Source organism: Geotrypetes seraphini, chromosome 8, assembly GCF_902459505.1.
Source record: "Geotrypetes seraphini chromosome 8, aGeoSer1.1, whole genome shotgun sequence".
Taxonomy (NCBI): Eukaryota; Metazoa; Chordata; class Amphibia; order Gymnophiona; family Dermophiidae; genus Geotrypetes; species Geotrypetes seraphini.
The window spans coordinates 56,663,687-56,684,819 of record NC_047091.1 but is presented as its reverse complement, the minus strand read 5'-3'; the positions used below and the strand labels follow the sequence as shown (position 1 = coordinate 56,684,819).

The 21,133-nt window shown below is 41.2% G+C and overlaps 1 protein-coding gene and 1 pseudogene across 2 annotated transcripts in view; one reads left to right on the top strand and one right to left on the bottom strand.

Annotated features, from left to right (window-relative positions):
- The window catches only part of LOC117365112 (cytochrome P450 2G1-like), a 61,552-nt gene extending 50,737 nt beyond the window's left edge, over positions 1–10,815 (bottom strand). For both annotated transcript variants that reach the window (XM_033955082.1, XM_033955083.1), the window contains exons 1-2: positions 10,499–10,815; positions 9,392–9,554 (exon numbers count right to left, since the gene is read on the bottom strand). In XM_033955082.1, the coding sequence (XP_033810973.1) occupies positions 9,392–9,554; positions 10,499–10,675 (340 nt within the window). In that variant the 5' untranslated portion in view covers positions 10,676–10,815. The remainder of the gene's footprint in view (positions 1–9,391; positions 9,555–10,498) is intronic.
- Positions 10,816–12,031: 1,216 nt separating this feature from the next.
- On the top strand, positions 12,032–20,026 carry LOC117365455 (annotated as a pseudogene).
- The last annotated feature ends 1,107 nt before the right edge of the window (positions 20,027–21,133 follow it).

Below are 21,133 nucleotides of genomic sequence, written 5' to 3'. Positions count from 1 at the left end.
GACTTATGTGGGCCCCTACTATATTCTGCTGAGGCCCATATAAGCTAAGTGGGTAAATTTAGGACAGCTTAAAAACTGTCTTAAATTTAGCTGTTTAGCTTTATGTGGGCCCCAGCTGAATATCAGGCCAGAACCCACATAAAACTTTTTCTTAGTAAGTTTCCGCTCCCTGCTTCTACAATGGATACACTCTTCACTACTAGAGGGTCATTTCCCACAAGAACTCAGCGAAATCATCATAACTCCGATATTAAAAGACCCCAAAGGAGCAACTGACCAACCTTCCAACTACAGACTCAATCCCACTGTACGTCAAACTGATGGAAGGTCTCGTAGCCAAAACTTTAGCCTCTTACCTAGATAATCACAACTTACTCCACCCTACACAGTCAGGTTTCAGAGCCAACTACAGCACGAAGACCCTACTAGGAACACTAATGGACACCGCAAGACAATAACTCTGTACAGGCAAGAAAATCCTGCTCATACAACTAGACCTCTCTGCAGCCTTCGACCTGGTAGATCACAACATTCTTCTTCAAACTCTAGACTCCATAGGAATCTCAGGCAAAGTACTTGCATGGTTCAAAGGCTTCCTACAATCAAGAACATACAGGGTTAAAACAATGCAAGAAAAATCAGAACCATGGTCCAACCCCTGCGGAGTTCCCCTAGGATCACCCCTATCATCCACATTATTCGATATATACATAGCCTCCCTCAGCTCCTACCTAGACAATCATGGCATAACTTCATACAGCTACGCATATGACATCACTATTCTCCTCCCCTTTGACCACCCAGAACCCACCATGACAAGCACAATGCACAGAACACTCGAAACAGTAGCAACATGGATGACAGAGCACAAATTAAAACTTAACCCTGACAAAACAAACTTCATCCTCCTAGAAAACAACAAAACTCCAACCTTAACAAATCTAGTAATAAACTCGATCTCATACCCAATTCAACCCACACTAAAACTTCTAGGAGTTATAATTGACAGAGGCTGTACCATGCAACCACAAATCAACAAAGTAATAAAAGCATTGTTCATAACCATGAGAAATCTAAGACAAATCCGAAAATTCTTCGACAAGAAGCAATTCCTACTTTTGGTACAATCTCTTATCCTTGGACTAATAGACTACTGCATCATACTATACTTCCCATGCCCAGCGACCATGATAAAACAATTACAAACAATACAAAATACAGCCCTGAGACTCATCCACCCACTGAAAAAATATGACCATATCACAGAGGCATACCATGACTCACACTGGCTTCCAATACAAGCAAGAGTACACTTCAAATTCTACTGCCTACTTTTCAAGGCTATTAACGGAAAAAGACCAATCTACTGGAATGACCGACTAACTCAATCCTCTTCAACCAGGCACAGGAGAACCACTCGCTATTCACACACCCATCATCCAAAAAATGTCAAATGAAAAAAACTATATGACAACCTAATAGCCTCCAAACCAGCTAAACTGGACAGACAAATCACTACTCTGTTATCATCGATCACAAGCTACAAAACCTTCAAGAAAGATATTAAAACCATACTCTTCAAAAAATACATAAAACCCATCTAGCACGACCAGTCCCTTCCCAACCCTCTCTATTCCCTTAATACTCTCTAATGTTTTTCTATCTATCCAACATAGTCTAAAATGCTTCTAATTTACCCAATACTTATCTCCTTAAGATCTCGACTTCTCTTTGGTAATTCTTTACCCAACATTTATCACCTTAAGATCTGGACAACTCTTTGGTACTTCTTAAGTAAATATTATGACATCGCTTATGCTGTTCCTGCCAACTTTTAATGTAATTCTTGTTAACTTTGATGTAATCCGCCTTGAACCGCAAGGCATTGGCGGAATAGAAATCTCTAATGTAATGTTTTTTAAAAAGTGCCCCCTGAGCCCCAACCCCCCCTTACATAATATGGTGAATATAGCTCACTACTTCATACATGATTCATCCTTCATAGATAATAGGATTAAGCAGGATAAACAAAGGAAGTTTAAATGATGATACATTTAAATGACAGCTAAAAGGTTTAGTATTTATATTTATAGAGGGTAATGATATAAATAAGTATAATGATTGGATATAGGGTTATTGTATTCTTAATTGTTGAGTCAATCAAAGGATAGACTAAGTTAAATAATTTGTATGTTTATATATATAATAGACATCTCAGAAACTCTGTATGTAACACCATTACTAACCTCTTTTGTAGTAACTTCAGCAGTATTGTGTTAATCCTTGTCTATAGTTCATATATTGTAACTCATGTACAGTATAGAAACATAGAAACATAGAAACATAGAAAAATGACGGCAGAAAAGGGCCATAGCCCATCGAGTCTGCCCATACCAATGACCCACTCCCTGATTCTTACTCTTCTAGAAATCCCACATGAATATCCCATTTTTTCTTGAAATCTAATACGCTGCTGGCCTCAATCACCCGCTGAGGCAGCTCGTTCCAATGATCGACCACCCTTTCGGTGAAGAAGTACTTCCTAGTATCACCCCGAAATTTCTCACCCCTGATTTTCAGCGAGTGTCCTCTGGTTACCGAGGGCCCTGTAAGACTGAAGATATCGTCTTTCACCTCTATACGCCCAGTAATATACTTAAAGGTCTCAATCATGTCCCCTCTCTCTCTTCGCTCCTCCAGCGAGTACATCCGCAGTTTTTTTAACCTTTCTTCATACGTGAGATCCCTGAGCCCCAAGACCATCCTGGTAGCCATTCGCTGAACCGACTCAATTCTCAACACATCTTTTCGGTAGTGTGGTCTCCAGAATTGAACACAATATTCGAGATGAGGTCTCACCATGGATCTGTACAGTGGCATTATGACTTCAGGTTTTCTGCTGACAAAACCCCTACGGATACAGCCCATCATTTGTCTTGCCTTGGACGAGGCCTTCTCTACTTGATTGGCAGCCTTCATATCGTCGCTAATGATCACTCCTAAATCACGTTCCACCTTGGTCCTGGACAAGGTTTCACCATTTAGTGTGTAAGTTCTGTGTGGATTTTTTTTGCCTAGGTGCATTACTTTACATTTTTTAGCATTGAAGCCTAGCTGCCAAGTTGATGACCACTGTTCAAGCTGTCTTAGGTCCTGCGTCATAAAGTCAGGCACACTGTTTTTGCCAACTATGTTGCATAGTTTGGCATCGTCTGCAAACAGTGATACTTTTCCTCTCAGTCCTTGGGTTAAATCTCCTATGAATAAATTGAATAGAATCGGCCCTAAGACGGAGCCTTGAGGTACTCCACTCATCACTGCTGACGTTTTCGAGGGGGTACCGTTTACCATCACCCTTTGAAGCCTATCATCTAGCCAATCCCTTACCCATGTAGTGAATGTATCCCCTAATCCCATCGATTTTAGTTTGTTCAACAGCCTGCGGTGTGGGACGCTATCAAAAGCTTTGCTGAAGTCCAAATATATCACGTCAAGGGACTCACCGGCATCCAGATGACTGGTCACCCAATCAAAGAAGTCAATCAGATTAGATTGGCAGGACCTTCCCCTGGTAAATCCGTGTTGATGTGGATCACATAAATTTTCTTCGTCTAGAATTTTGTCAAGTTCCTGTTTGATCATTGTTTCCATGAGTTTGCACACTATGGATGTAAGACTCACCGGTCTGTAATTTCCTGTCTCTGTTCTGCAGCCCTTTTTATGGAGTGGAATTACGTTAGCTGTTTTCCAGTCTAGGGGTACTTTTCCCGTGCGCATGGAAAGATTGAAGAGTACGGATAGTGGTTCAGCCAGGACTTCACTCAGTTCTCTGAGTACCCTGGGGTGTAGATTGTCTGGCCCCATGGCTTTGTCTACTTTGAGTCTTGAATGTTCGTGGTAGACGCTACTAGGTGTAAACTCGTAATCACGAAACAGGTCGTTTTGGCTGTCTCTTATTTGTAGTTGTGGACCATCTCCCGGTGCTTCACAGGTGAATACTGAGCAGAAGTATTCGTTTAGCAGTTCTGCCTTGGTAGTATCAGATTCTGCGTAGTTTCCATCTGATTGCCTAAGGCGTTCTATTCCATTTTTGTATCATCATTACTGAAGTTAATGTTCATATCTCTATCAAAACTGCTCATGTAAACTGCTCTGAATTGACTTCATAGTTATTAGTTAGCTGTATAAAAGCTTTAAATAAACTGTTCCCCCTCCCCTTTCCCCAGCTGAAGCAAAAACCTCTCTTCCCTTACCCCACCCCCAACACCAGGCTTCTTCAACCCCCATGTCTAGGTAGGCCTCCCTGGGCCTATGTAAATACCTGGTAGTCCAGTGAGAGCAACTTGATAAAGATCTGGTTGCAGATATAAGAAGTTGGGAAAGAAAGGGGAGGTGCTGCTGCTGGGTGATTTAAACCTGCTGGATATGGATTGGAAAGTTCTGTCTGTGGAATTGGAAAGAAGCTTAGAGATTGTGGATGTCTTTTAAAATGCTCTCCTCAGGCAAATGGTGACAGAATCCATGAGGGAAGAAGCAGTGCTGGATCTAGTGCTCACAAATGGGGAAAGTGTATCTAGCGTCCAAGTTGGTGTCCACCTGGGTGATATTGATCATTAAACACTTTGGTTTGACATAACAGCTAAAGTGGAGGGTGACCATAAAAACTAAAAGCCCTGGATTTCAAATGTGCAGACTTTAGTAAAATGAGGGAATACCTGAAGAAAGAGCCAATAGGATGGGAGGATATAAGAGAAGTAGAAAAACAGTGGTGCAAGCTGAAAGGAGCAATACGATTGACCACCGACTATTAAGTGAGGAAAATAAATTAATGCAAGAGAAAGAGGAAACCGGTATGGTTTTCCAAAGAAGTAACAGAAAATAAAGGCAAAAGAGTTGGCGTTTGTGAAATACAAAAAAACTCAAGAACAGGAACACAGAAAAGAATACGAGATGTAATTGAAAGAGGCCAAGAGAGAAATACCTCTGGCGAAACTGCAAACAGAAGAGCAAATGACTAGAAATATGAAAAAGGGTGAGAAAATTTTTTTCAAGTATATTAGTACAAGGAGGAAGGCAAAAAATGGAATTGTGAAACTGAAAGAAGCTACAAACCACTATGTGGAGATTGATGAGGAAGACGCTATGTTGCTGAACAAATAATTCTGCTCTTTGTTCACAGAAGAAAATACTGGGGAAAAAAAACACAATTGACTGGCATAGTTACGCGTGAGAATGGAGTGGATACTGCATCATTTATGCAAAAAAGTATTTATGAACAACTTGAAAAATTGAAGGTAGACAAAGTCAAGGGACTGGACAGCATCCATCTCAGGATATTAAGGGAGCTCAGGGAGATTCTAGCGGGTGCTCTTGAAGATTTGTTCAATAACTCCTTGGAGACAGGAAATGTTTCATGGGATTGGAGAAGAGTAGATCTGGTCCCTCTTCACAAAAGTGGTCACAGAGATGAAGTAGGAAACTACAGGCCTGTAAGCCTCACTTTTATTGTTGGAAAAATAATGGAAGTGTTGCTGAAGGAAAGGATAATGAATTTCCTAGAATCCAATTGGCAGTGGCGTAGTATGGGGTGGGGGCGGTCCGCCCCAGGCGCTGTGTTTGTGGACATGCCAGCGCCAATCCTCCTCTCCGCCCCTCCACTACCACGTGAGCATCACTTCCCTTCCCCCATACCTCATTAATGTTCATGGCACGAGCAGCAACCCTAACCTGCTACTCACACCAGCATTTGCTCTTCCTCTGATGTCACTTCCTTGACCCGTACTTAGGAAGTGAGAGGAAGAAATAATGCTGGCGTGAGCAGCATGTTGGGGTTGCTGCTCATGCCATGTACTTTAACGAGGTACAGGAGAAGGGAAGGGCACATGCTCGCAAGATATGAGAGGGTGGGGATGGAGAGGATGGGGTGGGGGTGGAGAAGAGGGTGGGGGAGGGGTACCAGCACCTTGGGCACCTCGCTACACCACTGCCAATGGGTTACAAGATTTGAGGCAACATGGCTTTACTAAAGGTAAATCCTGTCAAACAAATCTGAGTGAATTCTTTGACTGGGCGATCAGAGAATTGGATCAAGGTTGTGTGCTTGATGTAATTTACTTAGACTTCAGCAAAGCCTTTGACACAGTTCCACATAGGAGGTTCCTGAATAAACTTGACAGGCAAAATTTAGGACCCAAAATGGTTAACTGAATTAGAAACTAGTTGACAGACAGAAACCAGAGGGTGGTGGAAAGGTGAGTAGTGGATGCTATAAGGATCAGTGTTAGGGCCGATTCTGTTTAATATATTTCTGAGTGACATTACTGAAGGGCTAGAAGGCAAGGTTTGCCTTTTTGTGGATGATACCAAGATTAGTAACAGAGTGGACACCCCGAAGGGAGTGGAAAACATGAAAAAGGATCTGCAAAAGTTAGAATGGTCTAATGTTTGCAACTAAAATTCAATGCGAAGAAGTGCAGAGTGATGCACTTGGGGAGTAGAAATCCGAGGGAACCATATGTGCTGAAAGGTGAAAAGCTGATATGCACGGATGGGGAGAGGGATATTGGAGTGATAGTGTCCTAGGATCTGAAAGCAAAACAGTGTGACACAGAAACAGAGAAACATGATTGCAGATAAAAGCCACATGGCCCATCCAGTCTGCCAATCCACAATACTAATAATAATTTTATTCTTATATACCGCCAAAGCCATATAAGTTTGAGGCGGTTTACAGCAAGAGGCGCTGGACAATCAGCGAAGAGGTTACAATCAAAGTCAGCAATACAATCTTACATAATAAAGAATATGAAAGCTAAAAGGTTCATAGGGTTACAGGATTGAATAAGAAGTGGTGAGTAGATTCTTAGTTAACAAATCGATTGAACAGACTTGTTTTTAATAGTTTTCTAAAATTTAAGTAGGATGAAGAGTGCACGGAAATGTTACTAAGCCAGTCGTTCCATTTGCCTGCCTGGAAAGCAAGAGTTCTGTCCAAGAATCTTTTGTAGTGGCAGGCTTTTATTGTCAGATAGGTGAACAGATGAATTCTTCGTGTGGGTCTAAAATAATTTGCCAGATTGAAGTGGGAAACCAGGTAAGTGGGAGCAGACCAAATATTGATTTATAATATAGACAAGCGAACTTAAACAGGATTCGCGCCTCTAGGGGCAGCCAATGGAGTCTTTGATAGTAGGGGCTTATGTGTTCCCATTTTTTCAGCCTAAAGATCAGTCGAACTGCTGAATTTTGAATAACTCTGAGTCTTAGAATGGTTTTTTTGAAGGAACCCAAGTAAATAATATTGCAATAATCGAGCAAGCTCATGTGCCTATCCCATGCTTTCTTGAATTCAGACACGGTCTTTGTCTCCACCACCTCTTCCAGGAGACTATTCCATGCATCTATCACCCTTTCTGTAAAAAAGTATTTCCTTAGATTACACCTGAATCTATTACCTCTTAACTTCATCCCATGCCCTCTCATTTCAGAGCTTCCTATAAAATGAAAGAGACTCGACTCATACGCATTTAAGCCACGTAGATATTTAAATGTATCAATCATATCTTCCCTCTCGCACCTTTCCTCCAAAGTATACAGATTGAGATCTTTAAGTCTGTCCCAATACTGCTTATGATGAAGACCATGCACCATTTTAGTATCCTTCCTCTGGACCGATTCCATCCTTTTTATATCTTTTGAAGGTTCTGCCTCCAGAATTGCATACACTATTCTAAATTAGGTCTCACCAAAGTCTTATCCAGGGGTATCAATACCTCCTTTTTCCTACTGGCCATACCTCTCCCTATGCACCCTAGCATCCTTCTAGCTTTCACTGTCACTGTTTTCAACCTGTTTGGCCACCTTAAGATCATCACATACAATCACATCCATGTTCCACTCTTCTGTCGTGCACATAAGTTCTTCATCCCCTAAATTGTACCGTTCCTTCAGCTAAATGCATGACCTTGCATTTCTTAGCATTAAATTTTAGCTGCCAAATTTCAGACCATTCTTCAAGCTTTGCAAGGTCTTTCTTCATGTCATTCACACCATCCTGGGTGTCTACTCTATTGCAGATTTTGGTATCATCCGCAGTGAGGCAAATCTTACCTGACAGTCCTTTAGCAATATTGTTTATAAAATGTTAAAAAGAACAGACCCAAGAACAGAAACTTGAGGCACACCACTGGCAACATCCCTTTCCTCAGAGCAATCTCCATTGATCACTACCCTCTGTCGCCTTCCACTTAACCAGTTCTTGATCCAGCTTGTCACTTTGGAACCCATCCCGAGGGCATTCAGTTTATTTATTAGACGCTTGCTGAAATCTAAATATACCACATCTAGCACTCTCTCTATATCTAATTCTCTGGTCACCAGCATGGAAGACATGGAATAGCAAACATGTGGCAGACATGGTATGAGAGATTGTAGCATGGCAGACATAACATGGTAAATATGGTGTATGGTATAGTACATTATAATGTATTAGGACAAAGATGGAGAATAGTATGACAGTGTGGAAGAACATTGGATGAGAAGAACATTGTAGGAGAAAACATGGTATGGTCAGGCATAGGACAAAGCACATAGTATTTGAGACTCGAGACAGTGGAGGGATTCGGGGCACTTTGTCAGAAGGTTCGGGGAATTTGGATCGATGCACTCTTATAGAGGATCAAGTGAAAAGGTGAGTTTTTATTGCCTTCCTGAAGCTCGGTAGACCTTCTAATGATCATATGCGGGGAGGTAGCTTGTTCCAGAGGTGCAGCAGGTAGTTTATTTATTTATTCAATTTTCTATACCGTTCTCCCAGGGAAGCTCAGAACGGTTTACATGAATTTCTTCAGGTACTCAAGCATTTTTCCCTGTCTGTCCTGGTGGGCTCACAATCTATCTAATGTACCTGGGGCAATGGGGGGATTAAGTGACTTGCCCAAGGTCACAAGGAGCAGTGGGTTTGAACCCACAACCTCAGGGTGCTGAGGCTGTAACTTTAACCACTGTGGAGAGCGCTCATAATCACTTTTCTTCTTGTGAGAGAAGCGGTCAATTTAGCATGTAGGGCAGAGGTTTGTAGGCCATATAGCCAATACCATGTCGTGGAAGAGTTTGTGGGCCATTACTAGGCATTTAAATATGCATCATTTGTCGATCAAGCAGCCAGTGGGCAGCGCTGCGTTGATTGGGTCTCTTATGTTGAGATTCTTCAGGAGTTGTTACAAACATATACCACACAGATTTTGCAGCTACTTCCAATTAACTTTTCCTGTTAATTTAAATTAATTAAAAAATATGGTTTAGTATATATACTCTAAAATGTATTAATGTTTCATTTAGAGATTTATAGAAGTATGAATTTACTAATATCATTATATAGAATATTATTTACCAAATCCCTGCAAAACCTGATTAAGTGTCTCCATGCTTCCTCTTCCACCAAACGCCTCTCCTTGATCAACAAGAGCTTCCTTCACTGCTTCATAGCCGCACACTACCACCGTCAATTGTGACCCAAAATATAGCCTGAAGACAGGGCCATATTTCTCACTCATCTGCAATGGAAATCAACAGAAGTCTCTGTAAAACTCAGACCACTCATTTCTTTGAATGCGGAGTGTCTTACTCACATCTATTCAATTCACTGATTAAATATCTTTCTTCTCATTTAAACCATACTCGGTTTGACCCATAAGAGAAAGAAGGAAAATGTAAAGGTAAGGCGTATAATCTCATAACAGGAATTATCTAGACAGAACTGCACTTGCAGGATGATGTGCAAGAAGGCTGACTCACAACCACATCTCTATGCGTCTGACACAAGTGTCATTCTGACAGAATTAACTATGGTGGCTAAAATTTATGAATTATTCTCTCTATTTATAAGATATAATAAGATAAATGTTCACAGTCCATATAAATGTGTAGATTATAATCAAATACCCCCTGATTCTATATATGGCACCTAAAAAATTAGCGCCAACAAGCAAGGTGCTAAGTGTGATTCTGTAAAAAATATGCTTTCATTACAGAATCATACATAGTGTGTGTCATAACTTTTAGGTGCACCCATTTAGGCCAGCTACAACCAGACCTAAAAGTCTGTGCCTAAGTTATGATCAAACCAGTTGATTGGCTTATAACTTCTAGTAATGCGCATGATGTGACCACATCTGCCCCTGGCAAAATGCCATTTTAGATTCAAGCAATGGACATGGCACATACCACTTTGTGCAATGTGCCTACCAAGCTTTTCGTGTAACTTCTAATTGATGCAAATTAGCATTAATTAACAGGTGTTAATTGCCAATTTTCAACGCCGAATGAGCCAGTTAATCGATTAAGTTGGTCACACGCATTGGTTATTCACACCTATGTGCATGCACAAACCTCAACTCCATATACAGAATCCAGCTTATAGTGGGTAAAACTGTCACACGAGTTGCAAACAAACTATTGGTTTTTCCTGGCCAGGCACAGGATAAGAAACCAGACTTACCTTCATAAGAGCTTTGCCTGTTCCATTGGTTTCTATCTGCAATAAGTTGCCTATAAATGGAAGAGGAGTTGGACCTGGTGGAAGTTTGTCTCTTTGGTACATTCTCTTCCTTATGAAGATCATTAGGCAGGAAAGAGAGACAACAAGAAAAAGGGTCTGTGCCACAGCAACATCCATCTTGAGAGGAAGCAAAGTTTTTTCTTCTTATCCTTGACTGGATTCTCCCTCACATTTGATCCTGTTGTTCTTTTAAGAATGTATGTCCTATATGTCAGCATTCATTTTACTAGACTTTGCACAGATGTCAATATCTTTTCAGGCACATACTAAGTCTGATGAGTCTTTACATGTCAAAATCTGCATTGAACACAGTGCAAGTGGGAGGGTTCTAATCATTTCCCAGTAGCAATTGAAGTCTGCCAAAAATTCTAATTGTCAGCAAGCCACACCTATACCTCAAAGAGTAAGTCCTCCTAAAAAGTTCCAGATATGCATCAACAGAAATTTGCAGCTTAATTACTGGATTGAATTGGATTTCCATAAAGGCTAGATTATGCCACGGCAGAATCTCTTGTGAGGTGGAACTTAACTTTTTATCTTCATATCTTGAATTAGATTTCCTATGTTTTCTATTCTGACAATCTATTCTGACAATCTTTTTATAATTTATGTCCTACTGTACGTGTCTGCTTCTCACTTCATGGCACTTTATTCTGATGACAATCTCATTTCAAAATGTGCATTCTTGATAGGAACATGAGGGAGTGTAAGGCTTCTACTGCATATTTTGTTTTCTATGAATTGCCAATAATCAAAAATCCCCAAAAGGAAAATACAATACTTGAAAGACACTATTAAATGGTATGGATGTTCCTTAAAGCGTTACATGTCAACTGAGAAATCTGGCCTAGAAACAATTATCAACCCATTTAATAAAATTAAATAAATTGGAATGGTGAAATAAATTGGAATTGTGGGATTCCAAGCTCTACAGAGCAACTGCAAGAGTAGCTCTGGTGCTTAATACAAGCGGAGTCGGCAATGCCAGCCGCACACCATCATCGAGGCGCTCACATGTGTAAATTAATATGATTATAATTAGTGAAAAAAGTGTTCACATAAAGTGCCAAAACCAGTAAAAAATCTCACTTGGCATGTAAAGCCCCTGGGTTTAAAGGAAGGAGCAGAAGGAAGAAATATGAAATCTTTTTTTGGAGGAAATTATTCCAAAAATACTTCCTCTCAATTTAAAAGTGCCACATGAAATAGAGAGGGCACATAGGATCCCAGGAAGGAGACCTCATGATCAGGCATGACCTAGATCAATAATTTTTTGCCTGCTGTGTTTCCAGCACGTTTTAAAAATTCTAAGGGTGGCAAAAGAAGCAAAAAAATCTATCTTATAAGGATTCAAAACTTATGTTCAACCCGGTCTTTGCAAGTGAGACAGTGCTGCTTCGTAAACAATTTCTACAACTGAGGCAACCTTTAAGGGAGATTGGGGCAAAATATGGGTTTTATTACCCTGCTCTAATGAGGGTTACTTACAAGGACAAATTTTACCAGATTGAAGACCCTGAAAAACTGAAAGAGTTTTTGTCAAATCAAGAAACACCAATGAACTGAATGATCAGTTCTATCAGTGGAAACTGTGTTTTATTTTTTTTATATCTATTTACTGTGGTTCTCTGAATTTTGGAGAATTAAAGAAGAGTTTTAATGTTTTTGGTTCTAAATTATTTTAATATTTGTTATTGGATGTCCCAACTGACTTTTAACTGTAATGGAACTATGTGAGCAGTTTTTATTTCCCATTCAAAAAGCAGGAGAGGGTTTTGAGCCTAAATGGAAGTTACAGCTCATTATATTAATCATATGCAGATTTATACCTGACGTCAGAGGAGGTTAGTGATGGCAGAGGAGGTGGGTGGAACAATCAGTGCGGCCTTCATCTGCCTTTGTTCTATTTTGGGGCCTGTAATCCTATGAGCCCATTTGTTTAGGCCTCTGCTGCCTGCCGAGTTTACTTACAATTTGATGGGCCCTTGGATGCTGCCTCTGATGGAGATCTCGGAGGACGTGGGGGGAGGTATATGCAGCTCAATTCGTGGATTTGGGGGCAGGGCTGGGGTTGTTATTGTTGATAAGCTCTGGAGATTTGCCTTCCTTTGCCACCGCCACTTCCGGTGAAGAATTTTCACAGTGACCCCCCAGTCAACGTCTGAGAGAGCTGTAAATAGGACGCCGCTTCTATTTCCTCGAGGCACACAGCACAAAAACAAAGGGAGATGCTTGTGGCAGCCCCCCTCCCCTGCCAAGGTTTAAGTGAACAGATTCAACTCACACATTTACTCCAGGTTCGGGAACTCTATGGTGATTTCCTTTCTCAGCGATTGTGTTTGTTGCCGGCCCAGGTGCTTCATGTTCGAGAGAGTCAGGATCTTTGTGTTCTTCGGGCAGTCCATGATGCTGAAGCTGACCCTTCACTGCATCGGGCAGGGGCTTTCAGTGGGGTGATGCAGGCTGGGCAGTATGGAGTAGCTCAGATGCGGAAAAGAACCATTATTCTGACAGCAGCTCTGGGGGAGAAGCTGCCCATGTTCTCTGAACCAGTGCATATCTTTGCGCTGCAGGCCTGTCAGCTCAGCGTGGTAGTGGATGACAAGAAGCAATATTGTGCGACTAAACTCCAGTCTGTTCTGAAGCATCACAGTGCGTGGCACCATGTCGGTCCTGCCAGAAATTAGGAATGGAGCTTCTGCCCTTGAAATTTTCTACAATTGGGAATCTCAGTCCTGGTTTCAGAGGCAAATCAGAGGTTCTTAGTATCAGCCCATTCTCAGAGACTACATCTGCAAAGATATAAGTGCGCTGATAGCTGCTTGAATGAGGTGTGAGACTAGAATGGAATGGCTTCTTCAGTACAACTGTCACCAATCCAAAACCTATGGGCAAGCAGGATCGTTTTTTCCATCCAGAGCAGTATCGTGTGGCCAGCATACATGAGTGTGCCCGGTCCCTGGGTTTCCCGGATACCTACAGATTGTTTGAAACTATTCTCGGACAGGTTGGCAATGCAATACCACCTCCTTTAGCTAAGGCTAAAGCAGCAAGAATTGCCTTGGTATCTCTACAAAAACCAATTGCGGAGGGTGGGGTAAATTTTCCCAACTTTTATAGGTATCATCAAGCCTATATTATGTGTTAGGGTATGTACTGGGTCCTCCCTGAACTCATGGAAAATTTCCCAGACTGGTTATGGTTGGAATGGCAACTCATATCTCCATTGCGATTAGGTCATGTTCTAAGTATCAAGTTACCTAGATTGTATAAGGACAATATAATTTTACTAGACACGTGGCAAACTTTAAATTTATCAATAATTTGACACCTATTCCAATCCATAAATCCACTTGTCCGTCTCTCTGGCTGGACTCCAAGATTTAAATTGGTGGGTTTAAGGTCATCTGGAAACACTGGATGAAGGCAGATATACACACTTTGGATGATGTTATATCAAATGGTAAGCTGCTTGACTTTTCACAATTGCAACACAAATTTGGTCTTAACAAATCACAAAATTCTAGATGGTTGCAATTGAAGCAGGCCATTCAGAAGGGGTTCCCTGAATGGAAAAATCTAACTAATCAGCATAGTTTGCCAGTCTTATGTTTTCAGGTGGACTTCCTGGGACACCAGGCCGCACAGTGGTATAAATTAATATCTGGATTTTTGAATAAGAAACCAAAGAGTGGTCTGTCTCAGATCCTTGACTTCTACATTCATTTATATGATCTCTGTTTTGCCTCACCCTGTCTCAAATGATTTTACAGGCACTTCTTTGGATGTACCATTTATTATATTGTATGCATTACTTTCTTTTTTGTTTGGATTTGTTTGACTGATTATTCTGGTACTTCATTAGAGCATTTTACCTAATATGTTCTATATCCTTTTCATGATTTATGCCATCTTACCTCTTTATTATCTATGCATTTACCCATTAATGATTGTTGTTTCATTTTGGATGCACTTCACACTTGTTAATGACCTTGTTATACTGTGTTCCTTGTTGGAACACCCATATTGTTGGCTTTGTATTTCATACTTATAAAATCAATAAAACTCTTTGAACTAAAAAAAAAAATTACTGCGTCTCAATGGCCATGAATTTGGTCTTGGAGGATGAGATGTACGGCATCGGCATCTATGAGACAACTTGGTTTTTTTGTTATATAGAGCAGTCTGGACCCCAGTTCGTTTACACAAAGTAGATAGTTCTAAGTCTAATAGATTCTGGCACTGTAATCTCGAAGCTGGGACAATAGATCATTTACTATTCTATTATCCATTGATACTTAGCTTTTGGAAATCCATTTGGGGCCAAGTGAATAATCTACTGGAAAATCCGGTGGCATTATCATATGACACTGTGTTATTTGAGAGCCAAGAGTCAAATCTCTTCAATAATAATAAACTTTTGCTCATCATGACAGGGGTTGTCATACAGCAAATTATGAAAAATTGGGCTTGACTGAATTATAATTTTTGGTGGAATTCATTATGCCAAATCTTTAAAATGGAACAGGTAATAGCTATACAACAGGGGCATTTTAAGAAATTTAGGGATGTTTGGGAGCCATTAACAAAATATTGTACAGAATGAATATTATTTTCTCCCTTTGTTCATACATGTCCAGGGTGGGGAGGGGAGGAAGGGAATATTTTATGATTTCTTATGCTTAAAAACAATTCTTGGGTATAAGGGAGGGTTAGATTTTGATGGTATATTTAGTGATGTTAAAGGATAAAATGATTGTATCTTATGTTACACTTGTTGAAAGTTTTAAAAATGAATAAAGATTTTTTTTAAAAACCCACAAAACCCCACCCGCAGACCCAAGGCAGTAAAAATAACAATAAAATCAACAAGTGGCATAAAACTCCAGGTACTTAGTTGAGTGCGCTGTTACAATCAACAAACTATGAAATGCCGGCAAGCAATTACTATATTCCAGATTTTAAGGGCATGCCAAGAAAAGCCTGTACGCTTAATGTTGAAATTTGTACCTTAAGGGGAGAACTCAGTAAAGGTCACCCAAATTTGGATGTGGATCTCAGATCCGCAAGTAAACTAATTAGCTAATTAGGCACTAGCAATTTATTAACGGTGTTAATTGGAAGTGATTAGAAGTTATATGTGGATCTGCCCTATACTGTACCTTATTCTATAATGTGTGAATAAATGTTATAGTGCACAACTTCAAAGGGGGCTATGGCCATGGGATGCGCATAGATAGGTCAGGGACACTCCCAGAAATTAGGCGTAATGTTATAGAATACCTGCATTTGTGTGCCTAGCCTATCTGCAGTTGGGTGTCAGCATTTATACTAACCTTTGGCAGGCGTAAGCGCTCACACCCAAAATTAGCATCCAAATTAGCCAAAATTAGGCACAAAACTAGGATTCTATAAATAGCGCCTAGGACATAGGTGCTAAAGGATGCAGCACATAGTGCCCAGGCGCCTCAGGCCCCACCTGTGTGCAGGGTTTGAGCCACCTGGGCCAATCCGGCCCCATTCCTGAGATGGCTGGTCTGCTGGACGGGTGGGCTTGGCACCCGTCCGTCCGGCCAATGATTTCAAGGTACGGGGGGTGGAATTGGGGGTGGGGGGGCCATGGGGTCGGTGGGGGGGGTCGCAAATTGGTGGGGGGGCTGATCAGGGGTTCGGGGGGGCGGTGGTGGTGGGGGGTTGCGTCGAGGGCAGGAAGGCCAGGGATCCCTCCTGCCCGTATTTTAGTGGGGGGTGGCGGTTAGAGGGTGTCCCCGGGCCAGAAGGGCTTGGGCTCCCTCCTGGCCTCATCGGACTCGGCGGGGGAGGGGGGATTGGGGATCACGGGGCAAGAGGGCTTGGGCTCCCTCTTGCCCCGATGTTGTCGGGGGGGGGGGGGGGTCATGGTTCGTCAGGGCAGGAGGGCTTGGGCACCCTCCTGCCCGGATCGTTGTAGGGGGAAGGGGTAGATTCTCCAACCGGTGTTGTTTTTGACAGACACTGGTTACAGAATCCAGCTTTTAGGCGAAAGACTGGTTCCTCCTTCGCCTAAAAGCCCTTGTTTTGGGCATTTGGGACTTAGGCTTTTTTTAGGTTGATTATATGGTGTAAGTTTAGACATAGTGGTGGTCTTGGCGTTTAAACAGCTGAACGTAGAGGCAGGCCATTATAAAAAAAACCTCCTTTTGGATGTTTTTTTTGATAATGGACATTTTCCCTGCTTCTACTTTGAACGTTTAAGGCCTTAGGCCAAAAGGGAACTTAGATGTTTTTTTTGATTATGCCCCTCCACATCTATTTTAGGTGCCTAGAGCAAAACTCGCCCAAGATCCGCCTACAATCCTCTCTTTTTGGTAAGCGCCTTGGGCTAGGTGCGTATTTGAAAGCGGTAGGCGCCTACCATTCAATTAATTTTAATTAAGCTCGTAATGATAAGGTACTGATTACCAATTATCAGCGCTGCTTAAGCTTATTAAATAATTAAGTTAGATGACTAGATATGCTAGGCCAGGAGTGGGCAACTCCGGTCCTCGAGGGCCGGAATCTAGTCGGGTTTTCAGGATTTCCCCAATGAATATGCATTGAAAGCAGTACAAGCAAATAGATCTCATGCATATTCATTGGGGGAATCCTGAAAACCCGACTGGATTCCGGCCCTCGAAGTCCGGAGTTGCCCACCCCTTGGCTAGGCGGTCTAATCTTGGCACCTAACTTCAGGCGTCTTTTAAAGAGTCAGGGCCAAAATGTATGCTAAGCTACAGTAGTATTTTGTAAAGCTTTGTGCATAACTCCCTTTACAGAATACTAGCTTCGCTTGGATCATCTTGGCACCTAACTTTGGTGCCATTTACTGAAATTCCTCCTACCTGTATAGGACACAGGGATGATATTCAGATTGCAGGATATAGCAGGACTGATTTCCACGGCCCTCACCAAGCCTGGGTATTCAATGCCAGGCTGTTTCTAGTATCCAACATTGAATATCTGGTCTATTTTTGACCACAAAAAACTTAGCTGACCATGTTGATATTGGTTCAAAAATTTAGACATTTTTGTGCTCCGTGCATTTTTCTTTCAGGGCATTTTCAAATAAGAAAATGTCTAGGGGGAAAACATAAAAGAAACAAGTCATTGGGTTCAATCTTACTAGACCTAGGGAACCTGGGAACTTTACAACCTAGGGAGCATTGCAATGAACTTTACATAAAAGACCCCAGGCATACATAGCATCATAACTCCCTTATATTTTATACTGAGCCCTCCAGGAGTAGCAAAAATTATATTCTACCCAGTTGTACACCATTACAATGGTTCTGAATATGGGTTCGGTAATTATTTTGTAGTTTGTGGGGCACTCATACTTCCACTAAAGTGTACCAGTTAAAGTAGGATATGTGCCTGGATTCTCTTTTCTAGAGTCCACTGCACCAACCACTTTGCTGATCTAAGAAGAATGGCCATTATATCTGTAGCTGTCATAGACACTGGTATGTACTGTCACTATGATCACTGGGGATTTAAGGGGGAGGGTCATACCTTTATCTCTACCTTTATCTCTGGTCATGTGGTCAGTTTGGGCACCTTTTTTGCATTTAGTCATTATATAAACAGGTCTAGCCAAAGATGTCCTATTTCTTGCCCTGACATTTTTACAGTGTTCCATTATTGCTGAAAAACATCCAAATCATACGTCCATCTTAGTTCCACCCAAATACCCCCTCACCAACATGCTCCTATGAGATTTAGATGAACTGTGAACAAGCTGTGGTGAAAATGCCTTGAAATGAGTTTTGAAAATAGCAATTTGGGCATTTTTGCAGAAAAAACATCTGCTATTTTGTGACTTTTTGGGATGTTTTTCTTTTTTTGAAAATAGGCCCCTAAATATCTTTGCACATATGAAATCAAGGCTAATGGTTCTAAAGGATGGGACTATTAGGTTATTAGTTTGAGAGGATCTTAGATTTCTAGTTGGTAAGTATGGTATGAGTAATCGTGAAAGGTAAACAGGTAGGTCTGAGTGTTAGGTGTCTTTTGTACTAGAGAAAGAATCACCTCTAAAATCCTATGTGAAACTGGCAGCTAGTGTTCCTTGTGGAGCAGGGGGGTAACATGGCCATACTTTTACATCCTGTTAATATTTTAACAGCCTCCACTTAAGCTTTACACCTCACTCTGAGAGCTCATAATCACTTTAAAATTATTGTCTTAGGTATTTTCTTTGTATTCTCTTTAGACGGCTCTCACTCTCAATAATAGGCTATTTGCTGTTCTTTTTGGTCACCTTTAAAGCCCTGACTGAAATGAATAATTTTTTTCAAATCTATTTGTGCTCAGAACAAAAAGGGAAGTTGTTTTGAATATACAGTATGTGTGATTCTATTGTAAACTGGGAAATACAGGTATATTGTTTTTGCCCACCCAGTTGTGCAAGGCCACACCCCCTTGAAATCATTGCATCCTGGGGGATCTACACATATAAATGGCAGATTTCTAAAATCACAATTTACAAGTGTAGCTGCTTTTAAAACGAACTGCACTGTTTTCCAGCATTCTAAAATTCACTCTTTTTTGTAGTGTAATTAATTCATTTCACTTAATTATACTATGCCAATAAGAGTCACTTCTAAAAAATCTCTCTCCTATGATCTCTGAAAAGTGACAGAATTCAGGAGGGTTGATTAGGGCCAGCCTAGCAATTATGCAAAACTAAGTAAACGCCTACAGCATCTTTCTTGAGTGGCACCAAAGAACAGCAAATTGCAATAAATAAATTAAAGTATGATGTCCAATTATGCCTCTTCATACCTACCAAGAAGGCACCATGCCATCAGACTGGGGGACCCCCGCTACAGATAAGGGACAGTCTGTCAGCATTCCTGCTGGCTTGGGTTTGCATTTTGTCCAACCAGTGTGTTCTGGACTTTATTTGGTTGGGCTGCAATTGGAATTCGCCCGGACTCTGACCAATTGATTAGTGGAATCTCCCACAGGGCACCCGGATAAGGCACTCTAAGTACTTGCTGGATATTCAAGTTCTAGAGCAGATGCTGCCCAACCTTTCCAGCTCTGGCAGATACTCCATATACTTTGTCGTGCTAATGAATGACTCAGATAGCTGGAGGCCTATTCTGGAGCTGCAGCATGTACATGAGGCTCTCAAGATTCCATACATAAACGTTCCTACAGCCACTTCGTCCCTCGGCTCTGGAACCAACTGCCTTCACAGATCAGATCACAGAACTCACTGATGACCTCCTGAGGAGCAATAAAGACCTTTCTCTTCAACTAAATGGCCACCATCAGACAATCCCCTCTATATACACTCCTTCCATTAAATGCCTGTTATGCAGCCAGTCATGTCTTTTATTAACGGTATTAGAAATCCATAAAAATAGCTTATGTAAATATTTCAGAAATGATATAATGTTTGTTTGTAGGATATCAGAAATAACACTTGTTGGACCAGAATAGCTGAAGTACTATACCACAGTGTCTTGTCAATAGTCCCAATTTGGAGATCTGGTTGTCTCCGCCAGCAGCTGTCCCAACACCACACTCAGCTTCAACTGCAGCTCTGCCAGGGGCACCCTGCCGAATGGAGTTTGCAGGAGAAACCTCAGATCGAGTGACTGTGGGAACAGGAGGGGAGCTGGGAGAGTTGGGAGCAGGCATGGAGATCAGCTCTCCATTGGTGAAACCTTCAGTGGTGACACTGGACAGTATCTGGGAGGTCCTCTCCAGGCTGAACGATACCGTGACCAGATCTTCACATGAGGTTGCAGCATTACTGAGTACTATGGACACTTTGAACCTTAAACTTGATGGGACAAAGGAAGAATTTGCAAACAATTTAAAGAAAGTTACTGAAAAGGTGGAAAGGCTCCAAGAATTGTCCTATGGACTTATTAAAGATAGAAATCAATTAAATAGAAAGGATGGACAACTGGAGAACTTTAACCGCTGATTAAACATATACCTTCTGAATCTTGCTAAAGTAATGGGGATGGCTCCTGCCGAGATGTTTAAAAAATATCTTATTGATGTGTTGAAATTTTCCCCAGAATGTATACCACCTGTAAATCGCTTATATTATTTACCAGCTAAAAAAGGAGTAGGGGCATGCCCATAGTTTGAATTAGATAATTTGGATATTAGTAGAGCTTTAAATGTCACAGAGTTAATTGAGACAATAGTATCTGAAACTTCAGATAGAGCGACAATGCTAATTTCATTGAGCAGGATTTGAATGCTTTGTTTAAAATATATTTCCGCACTTCACAAACACTGTTCTATGGTAAAAATAAATAAATAAATAAATAAATATATATATATTAGTTTTTTAGCCCATTACATTAACGGGTGCTAGAATAGATGTGTAGACTTAGGCATTTCTTTCTCTTTCTTTCTTTACGTCTGTGTTTCTTTCTCTCGCCCTGCCCCCTTTCTTTCTTTATGTCTGTCTTTATTTCTGTCTCTCTCCCTGGCCCCCCTGTCTGTCTTTCTTTCTTTCTGTCTCTCTCCCTGCCTGCTGTCTGTATTTCTTTCTTTTTTTCTCTCTCCTCCCTGTCCAGTAGGAAC